The sequence below is a fragment of the Cornus florida genome, unplaced genomic scaffold (assembly GCF_030987335.1).
Source record: "Cornus florida cultivar Cherokee Brave unplaced genomic scaffold, ASM3098733v1 CherokeeBrave_3.0.0_Hap2_Chr05, whole genome shotgun sequence".
In the NCBI taxonomy this organism is placed as follows: Eukaryota; Viridiplantae; Streptophyta; class Magnoliopsida; order Cornales; family Cornaceae; genus Cornus; species Cornus florida.
In genome coordinates this window covers 108,179,275-108,202,825 of record NW_026775575.1, presented here as the reverse complement: position 1 = coordinate 108,202,825, position 23,551 = coordinate 108,179,275, and the positions used below count along the sequence as shown (strand labels likewise).

At 32.3% G+C, this 23,551-nt stretch overlaps 2 protein-coding genes across 2 annotated transcripts; both read left to right on the top strand.

Moving 5' to 3' along the window:
• The first annotated feature begins 5,225 nt into the window (after positions 1 to 5,225).
• Positions 5,226 to 6,621, top strand: LOC132308397 (ethylene-responsive transcription factor 3-like). The gene has a single exon (XM_059806464.1). The coding sequence runs from the start codon at positions 5,523 to 5,525 to the stop codon at positions 6,189 to 6,191; it is 669 nt and encodes a 222-aa protein (XP_059662447.1). The 5' UTR covers positions 5,226 to 5,522; the 3' UTR covers positions 6,192 to 6,621.
• Positions 6,622 to 14,148: 7,527 nt separating this feature from the next.
• On the top strand, positions 14,149 to 21,904 carry LOC132308396 (uncharacterized). Its single transcript, XM_059806463.1, has 4 exons — positions 14,149 to 14,670; positions 18,929 to 19,378; positions 20,339 to 20,645; positions 21,473 to 21,904. The coding sequence occupies exons 1-4, from the start codon at positions 14,269 to 14,271 to the stop codon at positions 21,607 to 21,609; spliced, it is 1,296 nt and encodes a 431-aa protein (XP_059662446.1). The 5' UTR covers positions 14,149 to 14,268; the 3' UTR covers positions 21,610 to 21,904.
• Positions 21,905 to 23,551: the final 1,647 nt, after the last annotated feature.

Genomic DNA, 23,551 nt, shown 5'->3' with positions numbered 1-23,551 from the left:
TAGTTAGTAAAATACGATGTGAAAAAAATATGAATACAAAAATGTACGAATATAATTCGATATTTTTTTAAAAACACGTTTAAAAAAAATGAAAACGTAAAAATATGAATACGAATACATACGTGTATAATATATTATATGTACTAAAAATTCAGCTATATACATCTTTTTATTTTCTTATATATCATATATTTGTAATTACAATGAATAATATGTAACAAATAATAAAATAAATATATTACAATTAACACTATCACAATAATCATAGCAAAAATAAACTATCTAAATATAATTAATCAATAATTATAGGTCCATAACATGATCAATTCATCACAAAATTAATTAAAAAAATTATAATTCAATTAATCAATTATGTTGCCTAAATTAAAAATAAAATGCAGCTACTTGAACCTCTTATAATACTTTTGAACAAATTTTAATATATCTACCTTCTACCCTAGATAAATGTGATTTGACTATTGAAATATCTCCATGATAGTTAGAGTTTTGTTCAACATGATCCCAAAATGCATCTTCTTCTTTTCTTTTTTTTCTTTTTTTTTTCATCTTTCCTTGTTAGCCTATATATTTATTTATTTTTTCATTTTTCCCTATATATTTATAATAAATGCATAATTATATGGTGTGATACTTGTGAAAATATCTTTATATTTTACTAAAACATCTAGTGAATGTGTTGATTTACAAACTTCCAAAATAATAATAATAATAATAAAGACACTAACAAAATTTAAAAGATCTCCGAACAAAACAAAAAATTTATAAATGTCTACAAACATTAATAAAAATTTATGATTCTTCAAAATTATAGTGTTTATATATGTGTGTTTCATTACTTTGATTAAAGATCAAGTATTGGATTGACAATAATAAGCGATTAAAAAAAAATAAATAGAGTGATAGTAGAATAACTGAGGGGTAACAGCCTTTTCTGAAATTGCACTACAAATAGTATTATTTTGATAGTGTGAAAGAAAATGGTTGTACCAAACAAAAGACGTAATTTGAGTTAAGAATGTGTATTTGAAAAAAATATAATTATAAACGTGAACGAAATAAAAAAAAACAATTAAAGTTATCCTAAAGTATAAATACGAATTAAACGGGGTAAGCAAAATGAATAAATGTGTTGCATATGGGTGATGAAAAAAAATATATATTTTATCGTATCTTTCAATTCTATTCGATAAATAAGAATATTTTTCCAAAATTCATATGTACGCGTTTAATTCGCGTAGCATACACAAATTTACTAACGTGCCTACGCCGTAGTTAACATAACTCAATAAGAATGTAAAATTTTAAAATTATTAGTAATGAAGTAAAAACTAGAGTAAACATATCATAGAAACTAAAAATATTAGAGATTTTAAAATTTTATGAAAATATTTGGTAAAGATTTGGAAGAGTGAAAAAGTATACCGTATATATTTTTTACGAAATCAAAATAATCATATTTTTCAAATACAAGAGTGGAGAAGTATGGTTTATATGCATTGCAACGTCCCTCCACTAGTCATTCTCTCTTGGTCTGAAGTCAGAATGCTTCACATCACACCGAAGGGTGTGGCTGATAATATCCAACGGACACTGATACGTAGGTCCCACAAGCGTCTCTCTATTTCGGAGACTGGGCTGGACCGGTAGTGGATAGCACTACTAAATTACTAGTATAGGAGCTGCGAAGTGGGCCAGCGTGAGTAATGGACAGGACAGTGGCTGGTGGGTTCAGTTGCGGTGGGCCACCACAAGCATGGTCATTGGTCAAGGATTGTGGAACTCTTCAGGGGCATCGGAGATCCATTTTATGACATCTTTGTCCTCTTAAAGGTTAAATTGCAAGAAAGAGCTTACAGCTATTTTGTAGTAGCACTGAGTCACACTAGGTCAGTGTTCGATCCCTATTAATTTCATTATCACTCTTGACTTATCTGGTATATTTTTGGGGTGAGACTCTGCACCTTCAGGTTTGTAGCCTAAGATGGGTCCCGAAGGAACCCTGCCTAGAACAGTTCTTGGTGCTAACTTAAAAAAAAAAGAAGCTATTTTGTAGTAGTTGTTTGATAACCAAATGAGAAAATAATTAAAATAGTTTATTCAATTACATGTGTTTGATAAAATTTTATGTTGCGGGGCATCCTTTTTTTATATCAATGCTAAATTTTGAAAAATAATAATTAAAAATCAAAAATTTATTTTTTAATTATCACTTAAAAGTTACAATTTTATCAAATAACGTCAAAGTCATTAAAATAGATAAACATCTTTACTGTGATTCTGACTATCACTTTATTTTGTTAATTATTAAATTGAGAGGTTAATTAAGTGAAATATTTTTAGCAGAATCGGTTAATATGAATTGAGATTTAGGCTCTGTTTGTTTGAACTTATGTAACATTTTTTAATCTGTAATGTTTTTTTTTTTTTGGTTGGTAAAGGTTTTGAAAATATTTTTTGTGTTTGGCTTCTAAAAATATTTTTGAATTAAATTAAAATTCTTATTTGAGTAATTGATTGTTCAAAATTTTTCTTACTATCAATTGGTACAATTATTTTTATACCAACAATAATAATTATTTGACAAGAAATATCAAAAAATAATCAATTGATTTTTGAAAAAAATATAAAGAAACCGAAACAAGTTTCTCTATTATCGAATGTTGATGTCAAGTAAGCTTTTTTTTCTTTTCGTTTCTTTCTCCACTTTATGTATCACTTTTTTAGGTTTAAAAAAATAGTACTACAGGTTAATCGCTAAACCAATAATAATGAAAAAAAAAATATAATAATAAAAATAAATTGAAGAAATCAAAATTAGGAAATTGTATGATTGTTGTTAAATAAAATATTGGCCTCGTGCCCTCCTTCGTGCCTACGGTATGGGCTTATTGACTATTCTCTTAATAGTTATTTTGTTTCTGGTCATTATAACACATGTAAAATGGTTTTTTTTCTCTCTCTAAACGCTCTCTTTCTCTCTCTCTAGACTTTTTTTGGCTACTATGTAACTAACTATTTTATGTACTTGATTAATATTTTTTATGCCATATACTTTTGTTAAGGATATTGAGAGTGAAATTGATAGGCTCAAAAAACGACTTTTAGATGATTAATTGGTAAGTTGTTTTAATTAAATTTTGAAATTTTATTTTCCTTTGTAAAATAATTTTTTTTGAATTTGTTACTACCAAACACCGAAAAACATAATATATATATATTTTTTGTCCTCAAACAAACGGAGCCTTAAGATAAAAATTTTGAAATAGGTTTTTTTTTAGGGTAAAGTGCAAAAAACCCCTTGAACTATGTTTGAATTTACAAATAACCCCTTTGAACTAGATTTTGTACATAAAACCCCCTAAACTATCTTATTTTATTGCAACATACCCCAATGACTATACTATATTTCAATAAATGACCATAATGACCCTTTTTATTGAATGACATTTAATATATTTTTCTTATCTAAATAAATTATGAAAAAATTCATACTAATTTGATGAGATATTTTTCATTAAATTTGCATAAATTTACCTTTAATTATTTAAATAAAAAATTTTAGTATAATTTTTTAATTTTTAATGAATATATTACATGAAAATAAGGTATTTTTTTAAAAAAGTATTTTATTAGTTTTTCATCAATATATTGTATGAAAAAGATGATTTTTTTTATTTATGATAAAAATGTTTAAATTGGTTGTAATATGTTTTATTATAAATAATAAATTTTAACAATAAGTTAACCAATTTAGAAATTGGCAGTTACAAATCAATTTATCTATTTTTTTTTCATTTTTATGATAAATTGATACTGATAATAAAATTAAGGTAAATAGTATAATTAATATTTACATAAGAGAAAAGATAATAAAAATAATTTAGTAAGAAAATAAAATTTGAATGAGAAATGGTAAAATAGTTTTTTGTAATAGATTTATCTTTAATTGCAACAAATCAATAGTTTAGAGGGGTAATTTTTAGTTCAGCGAAGCTATTTGCAAAATGACAATAATTTAGGGGACGAATCTTGTATAAGAGCTTAGATTAATTATTTTTTCTTACATTTGTTAAGACATGAGGCTGCCTATTTTTTCTCACAAAAGTTAAAAAATTTATTGCTTAGTGATGTTGTTTAATAATGTTAATTTTTGGTAAATGAAGAATACATATTCCAAATTATGGGCTTCATATGTTCACATATCTTGGTGATGCAAGTCAGCAATAACGATTAACGCATGGTATCAAAGTTGCATTCAAATTAATTTTATAATATATTTGACATGAATAGTTTACTAACTTTTATGCTTTAAGACAGATGTAAAATATTTTTTTATAAGATATATATTTTTATTTTTTTGATGTTTGTTTATTATAAAATATTTACGTAAAAAAAAATATTAAAATTTAACAAAAATAATGTATTCATTAATATTCGACAAATTATTTTACATTCCCTGCTTGATGAATTCGACTTAAATATTTGTCGAACATAAAAAAATAAAAAATAAAAAATATTTTACCTAAAAAATAAATTTTTTTGAATAAAATATTTTACAATGTAAAAAAAAAACAAAAAATTCATGAAATCTTTTCGAATTGAACACGTGGCGACTACTTACAGCAAGCCATTGATACCATGCCTGTTGTGAGTGAAAACAAATAGAAGAAAAAGAAAAGGAAGACAATGTGGGAAGATGAAATGTTGTGTTTGGTACAAAATGTTGGAAAGAAAATTAAAGGAAAAAAATAAAAACAAAAAGATTTGAAAATGATTGTATGAATACTAATTCTTGATATTCTTCTATTTTTGTTAGGAAAGGGAAGAAAACGAAAAATTAGCATTTCAAATTAAACATTATTAATATTAAATTTATTCTTACTTTTATAAAAGAGAAAATTTATAAAAAAGAGTATACTGATAAATTTATTAAAATAGTTTTATTTCCTTACAATATTAAAATAGTTTTCACGCATAGCAATAGCATATGCTGTGATAGATAATACATATTTTTCAGTGTAAGAAATTATTTTCTTTATTTTTCATTAATAATTGAGGATGTTCTTATTTATTTTTTTTATTTTTGTTGGCAAATGAAAAATTGCTACAGAATAAAAATAAAAAAAGTAATACTAAGGAACTTTTCGTCATTTCATACATGATGATTACAATCAAAAGAAAATAAGAGGGAAAAAAGAAGCGAAGGAGTAATTGGAGGAGAGTCGATACGTGGAGTCTGTGGAGAGAGAAATTTCGCCTTTTATTTATTTATTTCTTCGCCTTCTCGATTTCATCTCTCCCCACAAAATATTGAGAAAACAGGGAGTAAAATACAGAACGAGAAAGAGAAGATTATCGTCTTCTGCTCAAAAAAGAGTGGAGTTCTGATCTTCACCATGTTTCATATCAATTGATTCTTCATTTCTCTGTCTCACCCTTTATTTTTTATTTTTTAACACACTCTCTCTCTCTAAAGCCTCCTCCTTTCATCAATCAGGCCAATGCGGAGAGTCAGACCTACCGCAGCGGCCAAGGCGGCGCCACCGACTACGGTGGCCGGAGAAGCCAACCGATCTGGATCCAGAAACCCCGCCAACGAGATTAGATTCCGAGGAGTGAGAAAGAGACCGTGGGGCAGATTCGCTGCAGAGATCAGAGACCCTTGGAAGAAAACTAGGGTTTGGCTCGGGACCTTCGATTCCGCCGAAGACGCCGCTCGAGCCTACGACGCAGCTGCTCGAACCCTCCGCGGACCCAAGGCCAAGACCAACTTCCCTCTCTCTCCGTACGCTGATATCCACCAAAACCCTAACGATCCCTTCATTGACCACCGGTTTTACCCTCCGAACCACCTTCAGGACCAACAGATCATTCCCCAGAGACCCACCTCAAGCAGTTTGAGCAGCACCGTCGAGTCCTTCAGTGGTCCCAAGCCGCCCACGCAGACGGTGGTGCGACACCCTAGGACGCCGCCGGTGCTGGCGGACGATGGTCGCAGCGATTGCGACTCATCGTCTTCGGTCATCGACGATGGAGAGGGAGAGAGAGACATCGCTTCGTCGTCGTTCCGCAAACCCTTGCCTTTTGATCTCAATCTTCCTCCTCCTCCTGATGGGGTTGACTTTGGTTATGGTGACGATGATCTGCAGTGCACGGCTTTATGTCTCTGATGATCGATCTACCCAAAACTATTTGAATCAATCCCTTACAATTCTTCGTTCTCTTTTTTTATGCCGAGGAACAGACAAGAAGGAGATGAGGATAGTTGAGGTTAAGTAAGAAAAAGATCAATCGTCTTACTTCTTCGAGTTTACTCAGTCTTTTCATGCTGTTTGAAGAGAATTTACCTATTTATTTCCCTTCTAATCTCATGGTTAGAGTGATTTGGTGTATGGATGATGATCTTACATGGGCTTTTAAATTTATGAGCTTTACTAAGTTTTTATGGAACTTGTATCACATATAAACTTAGTGTATCAGTTCTGATCTGAAGTGGGTTTTCATCTCCTCCTGATCTCTGATGCCTCTCACCCTTCATTTCCTGTAAAAAAATGTTTTTTTATTTAATTTAATGCTACTCAGAAAAATTAGAATCCCTAATGCTGTTCTCATATTTATAATTTATTGTATGTATATGTCTGTGTATATGCATCTGCAGTATATGTTTAAATGCCTGTTTGCATATTTGTTTTTTGTTGAATTAGTTTGTGTTCTTGCTTGCATATTTGAATTAGTAAATGAATCCATGGCAGATTAGTGGAAATGTAAATCTCACTTTATGTAATGGGATCGTTTATTTTAGAGATGTATCTAATTTGACATGCATCTTTATATGGAACCTTTTGCAGAAGAACCTCTTAGAACAAATAATCTATGGTACACATGCATCGTGATGTCGATGTGGATGATTTCCCGGATTTGGAGGTCGTCTTAGTCATTTTTTTATGAGAATAATTTGGTGCATGGGTAATGTAGGTCTGTAAATGGCAATAATATGATTGCTTCATTCTTTATTGGGAGAAAATTATTTTTTTGATCGTTATGGTCTTAAGCTTCATAAAAGGATAGATTTGCGTAGATTTTTCATGGGATTGTGATGCTTTATGTGTTTTTTTTTGCACAGTTTGATAACTGATCATAATGATTAGCTTTTGGCTGTAATTGACTATGTTAATATGCCTTGTATTGCGAATATTCCTTGTGCACCAATTGGATGCTAACAAAATTCACATTTTGGAATCATAAGACTTGTACGTTGACGGTTTGACCTTGAATCCCAGTTAGTAGGGTCTTTTAATTTCTCTATATTTTCTGTCTTCTAAATTAAGCATTGGCCTACTTGTGTGTTCGGCTCTGCCAGAGTCGGAGCCCTAGTTTAAGATGCTGTGTCTTGAACACTTCACATATTGAAGGCCAAGACCAACTTTTCTCGCTCCCCTCATTACCTCTGCTGTACTTCCATTTCCAACAAAACCCCAACAATGTGTTCATGGGCCACTTGTTATATCCTTCCAACCACCTTTAGGATCACCAGATCATTTCCCAGAGGCCAACTTTAGGCAGTTTGAGTAGCACCATCATGTTCACCTGTGGACTCAAGTGACCTCAGATGAACAATGTTACAGTTGCCTTTGTCATGGTGGCACCCTGGGATGCTGCTAGTACTTCCCGGCGATTGTCCCAGTGACTCCGTCTCATTGTCTTTGGTCATAGACGATGTTGACCGGAACATTGCTTCATTGTCCTTTCACTAACTCTTGACTTTATTTTTCATTCTCCCTCCGCAGTTATGGTAGTCGTGATCTGCAGTCCTGTTTTTCAGATAATTGATCAGGCCAAAATCACTTTAATCAATCTGTTACCATATTTAGTTCTCTTTTTTATGCAAAGTAACAGACAAGAAGAAGATGATGATAGATATGATTAAGGTATAGATCAATTGTTTACTTCGACTGTCTTCTCATCTTTAACGTGTTGTTTGAAGAAAATTAACTCTCTTTTCTTAGATAAGATTAAGGCAGTTTTAGTAGCACCACCAAGTCTTCCTTGGACTCAAGTGACCTCAGATGAACGATGTTACAACTTTCGTTGTTTAGGTGACACCCTGGAATGCTGCTAGTACTGTCTGGTGATTGACACAGTGAGTCTGTTTTATCGTCTTTGGTCATAGACGATATCGACCGGAACATTGCTTCTTCGTCCTTTCACAAACCCTTGGCTTTCTTTTTCATTCATCCTCCGCAGTTATGGTCGTCATAATCTACTGTCCAATTTCTGATAATTGAACAGCTCAAAATCACTTTTCAATCTTTTACCATATTTGGTTCTCTTTTTCGTGCAAAGTAACAGAAAAGAAGAAGATGATGGTAGTAGATAAGATGAAGGTAAACATCAATCTTTTACTTCTACAAGTCTACTCATCTTTTTCTTTGAAAAAAATGAACTTTTTTTTTTTCCCTTTCAAAATTTAATCTTATGCTTAAGAGTATACAATGGATTTGTTTTGTGGATGATGATCTTCTCATTTAGTGATCTGTGTAATTCTTCAATTATTACACAGGCTTTTAAATCTATGAACTATACTGTTGTTGTTGAAGTTGTATTGCATGTAAACGTAGTGTATTAGTTTCAATCTGGAGTGGTTTTTCCTCCTCTCTATCTCTGATATTTCTCACCCTTCATTTTCTGTAAGTATAATGTATTCGATTTGATGAGAATATTTATGGTCTCCAATACTGCTCTCATTTTTATCATTTATTATGTTTATATGTCTATATGTACGTGCATGCATGTTTATGTGTTTTTGTTAAGTTAGTGTATGATTTTTCTTGATGTGGGTTGATTCATTGCAAGTTTGAAGAAACGTAGATGTCATTTTGTTTTCATGTATGGGATGGTTGATTTATAGTTGAATCCAGCAGAACATGCATCTTTGTATGGAACATTTTTCAGAACAACATTTTAGATCGTTGAATCCATGGTTCACAAGTAGCTATTAAGGTTTAGGTGTAATGTAGGTCCATTATCCGTACATATTTAAGAATTTGGCCACTGCTTTCTTTCTTGGTAGAAATTGTTGTTCTACTCCCTGTAGTAGTCTGAAAGCATTATTATAAGGTGGTAGCAATGTTAGTATTACTAGAAAAATCCATAATTTGGAACTGCTCGGTGTATGCATTCCTTCCGTAAATCTGTTGTTCCTCACCTGGTATGTTGACATTGCTTTTATTTAGACATAAACTGCTATGCAAGCGAATCTATAGATGTGCTGAAGTGGTTGCTGAGAAATGGGGGGCATGGCAATGTAGAAGATGTGTGCGCATTTGGAGTGCCGTTGTGTGTTGGGGTTAAGAATAATGCACCATCACCATCAAGCTCTTTCTCACCTTGTGGCCTGAACCTGATTGTAGTACATGGTAGATTGGTACCAATTGGACGCAATAGCATAATGGGGTGTCAGCTTTACTTTTTGGTTGCATGTTTCTTTGTTAGCGTGAGGATGCCATATTATATGCAGTATTGGTTCTTTTCTTTGCATCATTCCAAATTTTAACAGCAATTTCTATCTCACGCTAGGTGTTATTTGGGGAGCCCTGTACCATGATGAATCCAGGAAAGTATTTGAGTATATATGGTCGGGTGGTAATATTATACTACTAAATAAATAACTTAAATTTTTGGATTGAATTGCAAAACACCGGTCAAAAATTGGTTAAGTTACAATATTCCTGTCTTGAAATTATTATTATTATAGCGAATAAGAAAAGAATCGCTATATTATTATGATAGCGAAGAAGAAAAGAATCAGTAACTCGTTCTTTTCATTGCTGCTTACCTTAAGCATGATAACGTAGTACCCCAGAAATCAGACAATTTCTTCAAATTTACTTGAGTCTTAATTTATTTTCATTAAAATTTAAAATATTCATTATAGGTAAAAGTTTATATTACATTACTTTTTACCCTAGTAATAACATGTCAGTCACTAGAGATCATATACAAAAGTTAATTTCTCATTTGTCTAGAAAAAGATATGTTTTTTTTTTTTTTTTTCATAGAAAAAGATATGTTTCAAAATTTTGAAAAATAAATAAAATTGCTATAGTAGACCGTGGATGAATTATTAAAAATATGCATTATCAACTTTTTAATTAGGTAAGACGCAGTATTCGTTCAAAATTCCTCTCATATAAATTAAAGGTAGAAATAATAACGTTACTTATCAAAAAAAAAAAAAAAAAAAAAAGTAGAAATAATAAAAATGTTCCTCTCCAACAACTTTGGTACGTGTCAGCATGTAAGGGCTAAAAGATGTAGAGATGAATGTGAATATGTCAACTAACTTGTATTTACAAGTATGGATCACACAGATGCATGTAGTTCAAAATTTCAGATGCCGCAATAACGGGTGATCCAAATTCATCCACCTCTAACGTTAATTATGACAGTCACGAGCATTCCATGAATTGTTTTTTAGTAAATTTATTTATTTTTATTTTTTGCTTTTATAGATGATATATCCAATGGTTTATGGTTATATCAACATAATACGTACACGATCAAACGTGAAACGACCTATTGTGTTCTAAACCATTGCCAGTCACATTTGATTTTGTTTTTTGATTTCAAATCCGAGTATTTGTATCAAATCACGTAGAGTGGGGGTGCCTGTTATCTCAAAAAAAAGTAGCATTGATGAATACTAAAAATGCCACTAACAACTGTGCAATTCCAAGTTATTTACTATCAAATTATATGAGACATAGTGTGAATCAGGGTGAAAATTAAAAACACAGATTTTTTCATGAAGTAGAATGTATTTAAATTTTTTGGTTAATAGTAGTGTTTTCAAGATTACAAATTAAATTTTTTACGTAGTTAATTACTGTAAATATGCATTTTTGTTATTTAGAAATATTTATTTAAAAATATTTATTCTCACAATTGTTAGATTAATGTACACTATATCGTATGCAATAAAATATCATTTTCTTCTATAGTTATATATATATAAATTATACCCAAATGAAATTTAATACAATTTTTATTTTTCATTAAATATATTTATTCATAGCCAATTTTTTAAAAAATGAAGAACCTCTTTTGTTGGAATACACTAATAGTATCCCCATTGCAGCGTTTTCATTCTCATTCTATAGTGCCATGTCAGTAATTATGGTAACATAGCTCTACACATTTAAAAAAAAATTATTTCTCTTATTATGTACACTTCTTTTAATTATACATTTTATTATTTTAAAATTTACCCACGTACAGTTAATACACAATCAATTTATTTTATAAGGCTCACCATTTCATGGGTAGAGTGGCTACTTAATTCCACACATTTGAAGAATTGGATGTGGAATATGAAAGGGGCCCACAAGTGTGTAATGTGCATGGGCAGGATATTCATTCAACACTTCATCAGATATTGTACACTTTCCTTGTGCGCTGGGTTGCTCTAATAGGTCAAATTCAAAATGACCTACTCCTGCTCTATTCTACTACCTGATAAAGGCAAGGGTGCTGGATCTAGAGCCAATCAAATTGTCACAACTCACAAGCAATGTCTGTGAACCAAAACCGTTGACCATCATTGGTGATTTTTTTAGTCCCTAAATTATGTTTATTCTCTCTATTAAAGAAAGAAAGAAAATATTATATGAATTGTAACTGGTTAAGTGTAATCCTCGCAGTGGTAAAGCTTTGCTGGCATCAATTACTACGTATAATTTAACCAAAGTAGAAGAAAACCCATGTGGCAATGTCATGTTGCCCATTTCCTTAATTCACGCTATGATTGTACACGTTGCACCCATTGGCCCCACCGCCAGCTGTAGGAATGAATTTTTTTTTTAACCAACCCCCAAGGAGTAGTTATGTGGCACACGATATTGGGTACAATATACACTGTCATATGATTTTGTCGTTTACTACTTGATTTTTTTTGGTATTGTTGTTTAATCCAATGCCATTGCAACTTATTTCAATTGATTAGTGAGATTATAATTCTCAACTAAAGATTCACACTAAGTCCTTCTAGCCACAATTTGAATAAAATTGAGTTAAATTTTAACATTTCATTTTGTGTTTTTGAATTTGAAAGATTTAACATTTTATTTTTTTTAAAAATCCTTGTAGCTAGTTTGATTTTTGGTTTAGTTGATTCGAAAATTGAATATATGTATATATATGTTGTTTTATATGTTGTTATTAACTGGTTAATAACATTAATTGTTGTGGTAGTGTGTCAACCAGTTTTTGGATTAAGGTGTTGGTTTGGAACTTTAGACTTGACCATTATTTAATTATGTTTTAACTATTTCTTAAAACCCATTCTTATGTGATTAATTCAAACTCAATTGGAAAAAAATAGTAACAAAAAAAATAATAATAATAATAACAAAAATGGAAACACCTTATCATGAGAAGAGTTATGAGCTCTTCATATTTAATTTAACTATCAAATAGTTATAGAATGAAACAATTTTTTATGATTTATAAAAAATCAAATTAGTTATTTAATACACTATTATCTTTTCCGATTTAATACAGTACCATCTTCTCCTATTGTCTTGCACAATGGCACTCTTAATTGGTTTAGAATTTCTAAAATTATACGTTAATTAATAGGAGGTCTTCTACCATTATGGAACATTTAAACATCATTTTTTTGTCTCCCCTTAGTCGGATGGCATATATATATATATAACACCTAAATTCTCTCTCTTTTTTTTTTTTTTTCGATACACCATATATATTGAGTATCTATATATACAAACAGCTACTTTCCTTTTTGTACATCTATACCATCTAATCTTTGACCATCTTATATCTCCATTATGAATCCACACACACACATATATAATTATATATATCATCTAATCGTTGATAATGAAATCATCTTATCTCTCTATTATGAATCCATAAAATTATATACATGTTATGTACATAGAAAGACAATTAAAGAGAGAGAAAAGTTTAAAATATAAATTTATAGAACAAAAATGCCCTTTTAACACTTTTTTCACTCCCCTCAATAAACATTTAAATACATCAAACATGTTAATGTGGCTCAATAAAATAGCAACAAGTGTGTGGGGGGGGGGATAGCTTCTACTTCTTTTTTTTTTTTTTGTATATATATATATCATCGAATTTTTGATAATCAAACCATCTTATCTCTCTATTATGAATTCATATATAGTTTGTGTATATATATAAAATTATATATACACTCTGATATAGAAAGACACTTAAAAAAGGAAAGAAAGAAAAAAATTCATTCCCAATAGACAATTTAAAAGAAAGAAAGAAAGAAAGAAAATAATCATAATCCATAGTATCTATATATGTATACGGATAAACTTAGAAGAAAATAAACAATTAAAAAGCACTTTGTCTCATAAATTTATATATTTAATGTCTCATAATGGTAGGAGATATAAAATTAATTAGCTCATAAATTTATATATTTAATGTCTCATAATGGTAGGAGATATAAAATTAATTAGCGTGTAATTTTAGAAATCATAACTAATTAAGAGTGCAATTGTGGGTACGACTTCAATTAACACTCCTCTAAGAATATTTGTATGATTGTGTAATTTAAATTATTTACCTTCTCTCTTCTAAAAGTGAATATTTATTTTGGGACCGAATTTAAAATTGGATAGGGTTTAATTCAAACTTTATATTAAGTAGTAAATTTTCTCTGATTTTATATCTAAAAATGTGAATTCGGTGCCCCAAAACAAACCATATGAGATTTTACTCTAAAAAAACATGACCATTGGATCAGTAGACCACACTCGACGACCAAAATCGGACGGTAGTCCTTGAATACAACGGTTGGAAGAGTCCAAAACAAAGCCAACACTACATTAAGAACTTTCCATTTTATATTACTACATGACAAAATTAAATTCGTCCACTTTAATCCCGTACTATAACCAACCTTAAATCGCCACGTTGCATTCTCTCATTGGCCAAACTAAAACAATCGCCGAAACAGGTAATCTCAGCCCCACCTCCATCTCCACCTAAGCGCAAACCCAACTTTTTTTTTTATCTTCCATTGAAGACACCTTCATCGTCACAGCTATTTACATGCACACACACACATATATATATATATGCGTGTGTTTATGCAATTACTACAAAGAGTGTCAATCAATTTGTCCGCTTCTTTCTCTCTCTAAATTCTGTTTCCGTCTCTCTCTCTAAAATTGATGATACATCAAGATGGGAGATGAAGGGGAATCGCTTCTAATCAGCAACAAACCATACTCGCGAAGTGTTTCGCACGCGTACGACGAGTTACACAGCTTCAGATCGTGGCTTCGATGGATGTGTGTGGATCAATCCAATTGGTGGACCGCTTGTCTCTCGTGGTTCGTTTTCCTTCTCTTCGCCATCGCCGTTCCGGCTCTGTCGCATTTCTTTCTCGCCTGTTCCGATTGCGATGCGAAACACGGTAGGCCCTTCGACGCCGTCGTCCAGCTCTCGCTCAGCAGCGTCGCCACGCTGTCGTTTTTGTGCCTCACTCGTTTCGTGAAGAAGTTCGGCCTCAGGAGATTCCTCTTCTTCGATAAGCTTTGTGATGAGAGCGAGACGGTGAGGAAGGGTTATACAGCACAGCTCAATGTATGTCTTCTTTCTTTCTCTATATATTTTTTATTGAATATTTGAATTTGGTTTGATTGAATTGTGTATAGCAGTTAATTATGGTCTAAAGTAAATATTAGTCCGAAAATGAATTGGGAATTCATTATATAAGCATTTTGTGAAAAAATTAGTTCCAATATCATGAGCACAGATTGAAAGAGTTTGATTATCTGAATCATCTTTGCAAGCGTTTGAATTCACATTTGAGTGTAAATAGTTGTAAATGATGTATATGCACAAACACACACTTGTTTAACAGAGATAGACAGAGATAACAGTTTCTATTGAGTAAAATATGATCGTATATGGGTGCTTGATTCTTCCGACTGGAAATACTGTTTTTTTTTTTTTTAAGGAAAAAATAATATTTATATAGTTTGCTTTTCTCCAACTTAACTTTTCATTTTTTCTAAAGGTCATTCATCAAACAGAGAAGCTTATGGTGGTATAAGTGTATAAGTCAAATTTAGGGTTTAAAAAGTCCTAAATTTTAGTTGTGCCTGAAACTGATTGATGCTGAATGCCCAACTGTAATCTGTCCAAAAGCCAAGAAGTCCATTTTCTGAACCACAAATCATTTTGAAAAGAGAAGATAGAGAGAGAAATTGGACTAGTTATTGACTACTGTTTATGCATATGCGAATCTGTAGGCACAAGCCTGGGAGCAAAAGGTACAAATAGTCAAATAGATAATGAGTTTGGAGCTTTTGAGTCCCTCCTAAGCTTAGACATAGCTGATTTTATTTATTTATTTATTTTTATTTTTATTTTTTATTTTTTAATTGTAAGTTCTTGGCAATTGTTGTCTATAGGATTAGCTTTTCTCCTCCCACTTTCCTATCTTTTCTGATAGGTGATGTAGTGGCATTGGATTTCAATGGAAGTTGAAGATTCTCATCCACTTCAACTTAAGCTTTGGTAACAGCTTTAATCGGCTTTACAGACATGGGATTGAACTTTTTATTTGTGACCTTCCATACGGACCAACAAAGATCGAAGAGGAGAAGGATCTGATTTGATGTGGTTGAGTGTTATCTTCATTTTGCCTCTGAAGTAGACTGAGTAGCTATTGATCAAATCTACAAAATTATTCAGCTTAAATAGCAATGTATTTGGCTTCCAAACTGTACATTCCTAGTGAGAACAGTAGTGAGAACAGCAGTGACACGAGAAATTGTTTTTAACTATTTCAACAACGTTGAAGACCTTCCTCAAACATTAGGTCCAATGGCATTAAGGCAGACATTTTAACCTTTGGAATCACTTTCACCTGCCAAATGGATTTTCATAGCTCTGGAGGAGGGGTAGGATAAAGAAGCTTTTGATATTTGGCCTTTTCTCATCTTTCGTTTTGTTGATCATGGCCAACTTTAGAACTCACATTAGGGTATTTTTGGCCAAATAAGCCTATCCTCCTGATTCCTTAGCTCATTGAGATCGCTTTTATGGCATTAACTGCTTCTTGGGAGAATAATTCTGCTGATTTGGCTTCCTTAGTGGGTAGTGGTGCCATTTATTTATGTTGTTAAACTCCGTGGGATCAAAAAGTTGAGGTTGAAGATTCTCATCCATAAGTCCTATAACTTTGTTTTACTGCCTGCACTAAATGGTGGTTGCATGAAATCTGGATGTTCTGATCACCCTACCTAAGCCATTCAAGTTTAGACCTTTGACCCCAATAGATGTGTCGCCTCCTCCGTAAGTGTTCCAGGTCATGCGTGGCTTTACGAGCTTCCTCTCCAAGGTCTGGATCACTGGATCCTCTTTTGCACTCTGAATACAACAAACTTGTATTTTATAGATTCGATTTCCTTCCTTGCATTACCAAAGGTGGTAGCAGAGCTCCATCTAGATAATTGCTTACTACATTCTTCCAACTTGTTGAGTTTGTATATATTGGAGTCCTCAATCCAAATCACCTTGAACTTTAAATCTTCTGTTTGCTTTGGGACTATCTGGTTCCAAGTCAGCCACCAAGGGGCTTGTATCTGAGCCAACAGCAGGGCGAGCAGTAAACGTGTCTATTGCAAAAGAATACTTTGTTCTCCATTCCACTGTTGTGACATTTCCTTCCCCATCCCTGCTGTTTGAAGGTCTTAAGCTTCTTCTTAGGCCTTTCCATGTTGTTCCACCATGCCAATGTGAAAAATCTAGATTCACATTGGTGTCATGATAGTTGGTCTTGCTTGAATTGGCATTCCACATCTATGAGAATCCTAATATTCTCTATGATTTCTATTGAGGGTTCCTTTCTATTGAGGATTCCAATTCCACCCGATAAACCAACTGCCACTGGATCCACTTTACAGCCACAGTCAGGCATTGGATACTTTTCAAGCTTTCCATTTTGCTTGCTTGCATAATAGTTTCAAATTTCAGTAGTTAATCTATCGAGTTCCAACCCTAGTCAGTTCCAATTGATGAGCTTCATTGGTCCCAATTGGTACTAATTTCAATGCTCATGCGGTATTTTGAATTTCTGTTATGCTGTGTTTGGAAGTACTGAATTGTTGTTTTGGTTTAGAATTGAAGAAAATTTAATTCTAACTTCATGCTAAATTTTCTTCAATTCCAATACCTAATTTGGCGCTTCCAAACACAATATTAATTCCAGCTGCCATTACCTCTATATCTAATTTTTCGTGGCAGGCTTCCTCTGGAAGTTGGGATTTCTGTCACCTATAAAAATTGTGATAGCCCAATATTAAGTCTTGATCGGTTTCATTAAAGCCCATTCTTTGATGGACCCACTGAACCGAAGAGTTTGGCAAGTTGGGCTTTCAATGGGTTGCGTTGTGTTACACAGCCGAGCATATTCTATTTTCCGACCGTTTAAAGGGATCACTTGCACAACCGCGACGTAAAGGCGCCACACGCGCCGTCGCCTCTGGCTCTGCAACTACCGATCTCTGGGTTTTCAGGGCAGTCCTTAACTCAAGCCATACTCAGATTGGGGCGTCACGCTTTACGCTCCGTCATTTACTGGCCTGAATCTTGAGTTTTTCTCACTCCTCCTTTTCCATTGCTGTTAGTTTGGTAAGGTATTGCTCTTAATTCAGGTCTATATCCACTGTTTATACCTGAAATTGTGAGAAGCACGATTTTGGGTATGTAAAACGAGGGATTTACTGATTGAATTAAATTATTAGCTGTTAGGATCTTGTTGCCCAGCTGCATATTCTCTTTGCGCATCAACTTCTAGGGTTTCCCTATTAAGTTTCCTATCTTCTCCTTGAAACAGTAGGAAATGCGAAGTTTTAGAACTACAAAAACGTACCGTGATTGAGTATACTTATTAATTTCTTCCTCCTTTTGGAACATGAAGGAGTTAAGATTATCGTCTCAGCTCCCTATATAGTTTGCCAAGTCCTTGAATAACCCTTGTTTCTTTAGGTGTCTATCAGAGATGATAATTCCTTGAATTTTGGAGCATCAAATAAGACAATTTCATATGGCCTAAAATATTCATTAGCTTGTGGGTTTGGCAAGAAATCTTTTACCCTAATAAGATGACATTTGGTTTTTGAATCATTATGTCAGTAAAAAAGGGTTCTGTATGGCTTTTGATATTCATTTTTAACACAATCTGTAATATAATTTTCTTTCAATTACCAATGATCAAATACAAAATATGTTTCTGTTTACCATCTGTTGCAGTATTTGTCAGTCTCAATAAAAGAGCTTCTAAAATCTTTTAATTGAGTGTGTTCCACATTAACTGATAGGTAAGTGCCTTTCACTTAAAATCTTGACACTTATTAAGTGAAAATGTTTTTTAAGTGATACCAAGTTGATTTATTGAACAAACTCTCTTGGTAATGCTTGCTAGGGAAGAAAAATGGAGGGAGTGGGTGAGGAAAAATGGAAATGGACCCTCTCCTGTTTGGTAAAGGGGATAGGGAAAAGGGGACGGAGGAAGATGACTCCTGTTACCAGGGGAGTCTTGTCCCACATTGGTAGTAAGGTTTTGTCTCATTGGCTGTGGATGTATAGACAGCTTATTACACATTCTCGTATTTATGCAGAGATCACTGCATTAAATTTATGTATATATGATAATATGATTGACACTGAAATTAAGGTTCACATGAGAGAAAGAGTTGATAGTAGGATCTGATCCTGCTAATTACTGATCATGCCCGTGGTCTTCTAATAATCTGACAATTGGGCATTAAGGTTTCATCTTGTTGGCTGCGGATGTATAGCTAGCTTACTACACATTCTCGTATTTATGCAGAGTTCACTGAAGATCCTCTTCTTCTTCGTTCTACCTTGTTTCACTGCTGAGAGTGCATACAAGATTTGGTGGTACAGTTCAGGGGCCACTCGTATTCCCTTCTTGGGCAATGTTTACGTGAGTGACACTGCAGCATGCATCCTAGAGCTGTGTTCATGGCTTTATCGGACAGTGGTCTTCTTCCTGGTCTGTATTCTCTTCCGTCTGATCTGTTATCTACAGATTCTCCGACTACAAGACTTTGCTCAAGTTTTCCAGGGGGATTCTGATGTGCAATCAGTGTTGAGAGAACACCTCAGGATCAGGAGGCATCTGCGGATCATAAGTCATAGGTACCGTGTATATATCTTGTGGGCCCTAATATTCATTACAGTGAGTCAGTTTGCCTCCCTTCTCATGACAACAAGTTCCTCCTCGGATGTCAATATATACAAAGCTGGTGAACTTGCGGTATGCTTTCTTGCTAGTCATAATTGTTCTCTTTTAAAGATATATGCTTGCAGCTTATGACAATGAGCCTGATTTGAGCGCCGTGCAATGTCACCTTACTATCATTATGATTTCAGTTCTATGTAATTCCTTTTGAGTCTTACAGAGGCTGAAATCATGAAGTGATTGATATACATACATATGCATGTTTTGTTCCGGTTGGACTATTTTTGACTTTTTTTTTTTCAATAGAGTTTGATTAAATGAATGAAACTGATCATATATCAAGCAATAAATTAATTAAATCATAATCAATTTATTCAAACAAATGCATCCTTAGATTTTAAAAAAAGTAATAATAAAAAAAAAAAAAAAAAACTGAAAGCTTATAAAATTTATTCTTTGTTATTTAATCAAACATGATTTTTTTGATAAACCATATAAATTTCTTTTAATTATCTAATAATCATTTATGTAATGATCACAGTCTGTTGAAGTAATTTAAACAAAATGTGACCTAAAGCCATTTGATTTTAATCAATCTTGAAAAGTGATTAATATTTTGCTTATGTATTATAATATATAATATATATACCAACGTGCTAGTGGCCTAACCCTTATTCCTCAAAGGGAGGTCAAGGGTTCAAGCCTCCATGGAGGCATGTGTATCTCCGTGTCAACTAGGAAAAAATATATATATATATATATTATATACGTGGTATGCAAAACTTATAACTAACAGCCATGAGATTGAATTAATTTTTGTATATCTGGTTTATGATCAATATGCAATTGTAGATATATAAAGAACATCAAACATAGTAATTATGAAATGCAAAAGTTTGGATTTTGGGCTTTATTTTATTTATTTTGTATTTTTTCATTGGACATGTCATACATCATGGATTTTTTTTTTTTGGTAGCTATGCTCCATCAGCCTTCTTGTTGGGCTAATGATTTTGGATTTTTTTTTTTTGGTAGCTATGCTCCATCAGCCTTCTTGTTGGGCTAATGATTTTACTGCGAAGTGCAACGAGAATCACACACAAGGCACAAGCTATCACGTGCCTTGCAGCTAAGTGGCATGTGTCTGCAACAATAGAATATTTTGATACAGCCGAAAGTGAGACTCCAATGGCTCAGGCTACCAGTAACCGAATTTTTCCAGTGAGTGATTTGTCATCGGACATCGATGATGTTGGTGATGAAGAAGACGATCTGGACAACACCAAACTCATCCCAGCATATGCATATAGTTCAATTTCTTTTCAGAAAAGGCAAGCCTTAGGTGAGCCACCTCGCAACACCTCTCAGTATATATATATATATATATATATTTATTTATTTATTGTAAAATTTTATTTTTGTTGGTTTATTTACCGTTATAATTTATATTAGGTGATTCCTCTCATTTATCAATATGCTACTCAACTCACCATAGCAAAGCCTTTTGCCCTTTTCCCAAAAAATTACCAATATGCCGCTCATGCACCAAAATATATATCCATCCACTTGATAGAAAAAAGGGAGACATTATTTGCACACCAAAAATATGCCCGCAGTTTAAGATAATATTTTCATCATGTTATGATGAAATCCTGGATTTATATGTATTATTATATATATCAAATTTCATATTTTTCCACCTATGGGCATTAGTATCTCTCCTCCTCTAAAGTGGAGATTGAGCGTTAAGAGTCTTATTAGGGACAATATTGTGAGTGTGTGTGCAAGTTTGCTTGAGTTTTTGAAAAAGAAAATCAGATTTTTGTGAAAATAATTGTTGGGCCTAGATTTACATGAATGGCTTTTTCGTTGTGGCGTTAGATGTTCTCTTTTGTAATTGCAGTGTGGTAATGGATAAAGCACATAACTGGATCTTTGATGCAGAAATTAGGAAGAAAGAATTTTTCTGTGTATTATTCCGTGCATTGTATATGTGTAAGTGTCACTGCTGTGCTACTGAAGAAAATACATTACAAAAGTGAATGATATTATATGTGATGACAGAGTTTGTCGACTTCTGTTCATGAGTAATAATAATATGTATCAGCAAAAAATACATGGTTTATCTGATGATATTTTTTTTGTTTACCCATTTATTTGTTTGAACAGTGACATATTTTGAGAACAACAGAGCTGGGATTACAGTATATGGATTCATGCTGGACAGGACTTCGCTTCACACCATATTTGGAATAGAGTTGTCCCTTGTCCTCTGGTTGCTTGGGAAGACCATTGGTATTTCTTAAGCCATTCTTTACATCATGATATGGCTGCTTTCACTTACCCACTTGTGGATAGGTGGCGGGTGCATGTAGATTTTTTTTTTTTTTTAATTTTTATTTATTGGCTTCAGATTTTGTATTTTATTTCATTGTATTATTTATTCATTTTCTTTTTATTTTCATGAGTTGTTTTATTTTTGTCATTTGTTATTGTAATCATGCATGTGCTATCTTAGGTGAGAGAAGCTATGGTCAAACTATGTTTTTGGCCATACAAATTAGCAAAGATGAGTTTATGAATTTTTATTTATTTTTCTTATCTTCTTTCAAATTGATTTTAATTTCACCAAAGCTTTATAATCTTGATTGTAATTTTATTGCTAATTGTAAATCATCTATCTTCTCTTTTAACATTTGGCACTTATGTGTGGAAGATAAAAAGAAAAGAAAATTATAATTTTAGGGCTTGAACGTTGGTTCTACTGATGAAATCGTTGATACAAATGCAAGAACCCCCGTCTTTATGCAGACTAGGCGAGGATGCCTTTCTTATTTATCTTTTGTGAAATCTTTAATTAATGCAGGAGTGAAGCAGAAATTCATTGTTTTTTTTCTTAGCAATCTTTTGTTCCAAATCTGAAACTTATTTCGTTTATATATATAAGTGTGTGTATATATATATATATATATATATATAGACACACACACACTTGGAGCATATTTAACAGTTGTGTATATATTTTTTTTAATGTAAATTTGACAAAAAAATTTGAATTATTTGTTTTTAACTACATTGGTTATTTTATACCTTTTGTATAAAAATATATCCCAATCACTCAGATATTACATCATTTTTACAAATTTATTTAATATAGAGTTGATTCATTAATGGAATGAAAAAAAGAGGAAAAATAAAATATGATGATGTGATTGTGTAAAAAAATAGTACATTATTTTATATATTAGTGATGTGATAGTATATTTTAATATATTTTTGAAAATGAAAAAAACTTACATATATATTTTACACAAAAAAAAAAAAAAAAAAAAAATTTAACGCCTCGCTAGATATTCTCTTAGGTAATATTATACTTAAAAACAAGACAATAAAATATTGTTGGCTTTTTTTAGATTTGTGACCATTTGAGTCGGGTTGTGGGCTCTTTATATTGTGTGGCGTACTTAAAATTAGGTGTCAAAACACTTTTGAGCCACACATCTTTTTGAATTCAGGTAAAACTCTTGTGTCAGGGCGATCACTTCATTCCCAAGAGACTGACCCTAGTCATCTGCAGGTATAATAATGAACCCCACTCTTTGTGGAGTGATTTCTATTTTCTCATGTGTAAAGAGAATTTCAGTTCTATTCAGTTTTTTAAATTCTCTGTGGCCAGTGTACCAAAGATGATTCACTAAAAAATGAAGTTCACAACTATAATTACAATTAAATTATGTTGGTGTGTGTTTGGTTTAATTTTTTTTAAAGAAATAGTATAAATGTTGTACGCATGTTTTCTTAAATAGTTCCACTGAAAAATGAATTTCACAACTATAATTACAATTAGATTGTGTTGGTGTGTGTTTGGTTTAATTTTTTGAAAATATTTTTTTATTGCTAGAGATTAGAATTAAAGCAAGTGAACATGCAAAAAGAGCCTACAATTATGGGTGGGGAAACATGGAATGCAAGTAAGAAACCTAGACTAAGTTTGGTTTGGCATATAGCACTGAATTTAGCAATTGGATATTCCCTGGGACAAAACCGGATTTGCACGCTAAAATATCTCTTTATTTTGGCTGCCCACAATTAAAGAGATATTTTGGAGACCCAATTACGTAAATGGAGGTCCAATTATGTAGATGGGATATGGAGATGGAGCCTGTTTTGAAAAATTCGGCAGGATTTGGACAATTTCGGGGGAGGATTGTCCCAATAAAATCTTAACTTTCATTTCGTTTCATATCT

Excerpts from the sequence above, each read along its gene's own strand:
- LOC132308397 (XM_059806464.1), top strand. The coding sequence starts at position 5,523 with ATGCGGAGAGTCAGACCTACCGCAGCGGCCAAGGCGGCGCCACCGACT.
- LOC132308396 (XM_059806463.1), top strand. The coding sequence starts at position 14,269 with ATGGGAGATGAAGGGGAATCGCTTCTAATCAGCAACAAACCATACTCG. Across the intron at positions 19,379-20,338 it reads ACAAAGCTGGTGAACTTGCG|CTATGCTCCATCAGCCTTCT; the intron begins GTATGCTTTCTT and ends TTTTTTTGGTAG. Across the intron at positions 20,646-21,472 it reads TCAGAAAAGGCAAGCCTTAG|TGACATATTTTGAGAACAAC; the intron begins GTGAGCCACCTC and ends TTGTTTGAACAG.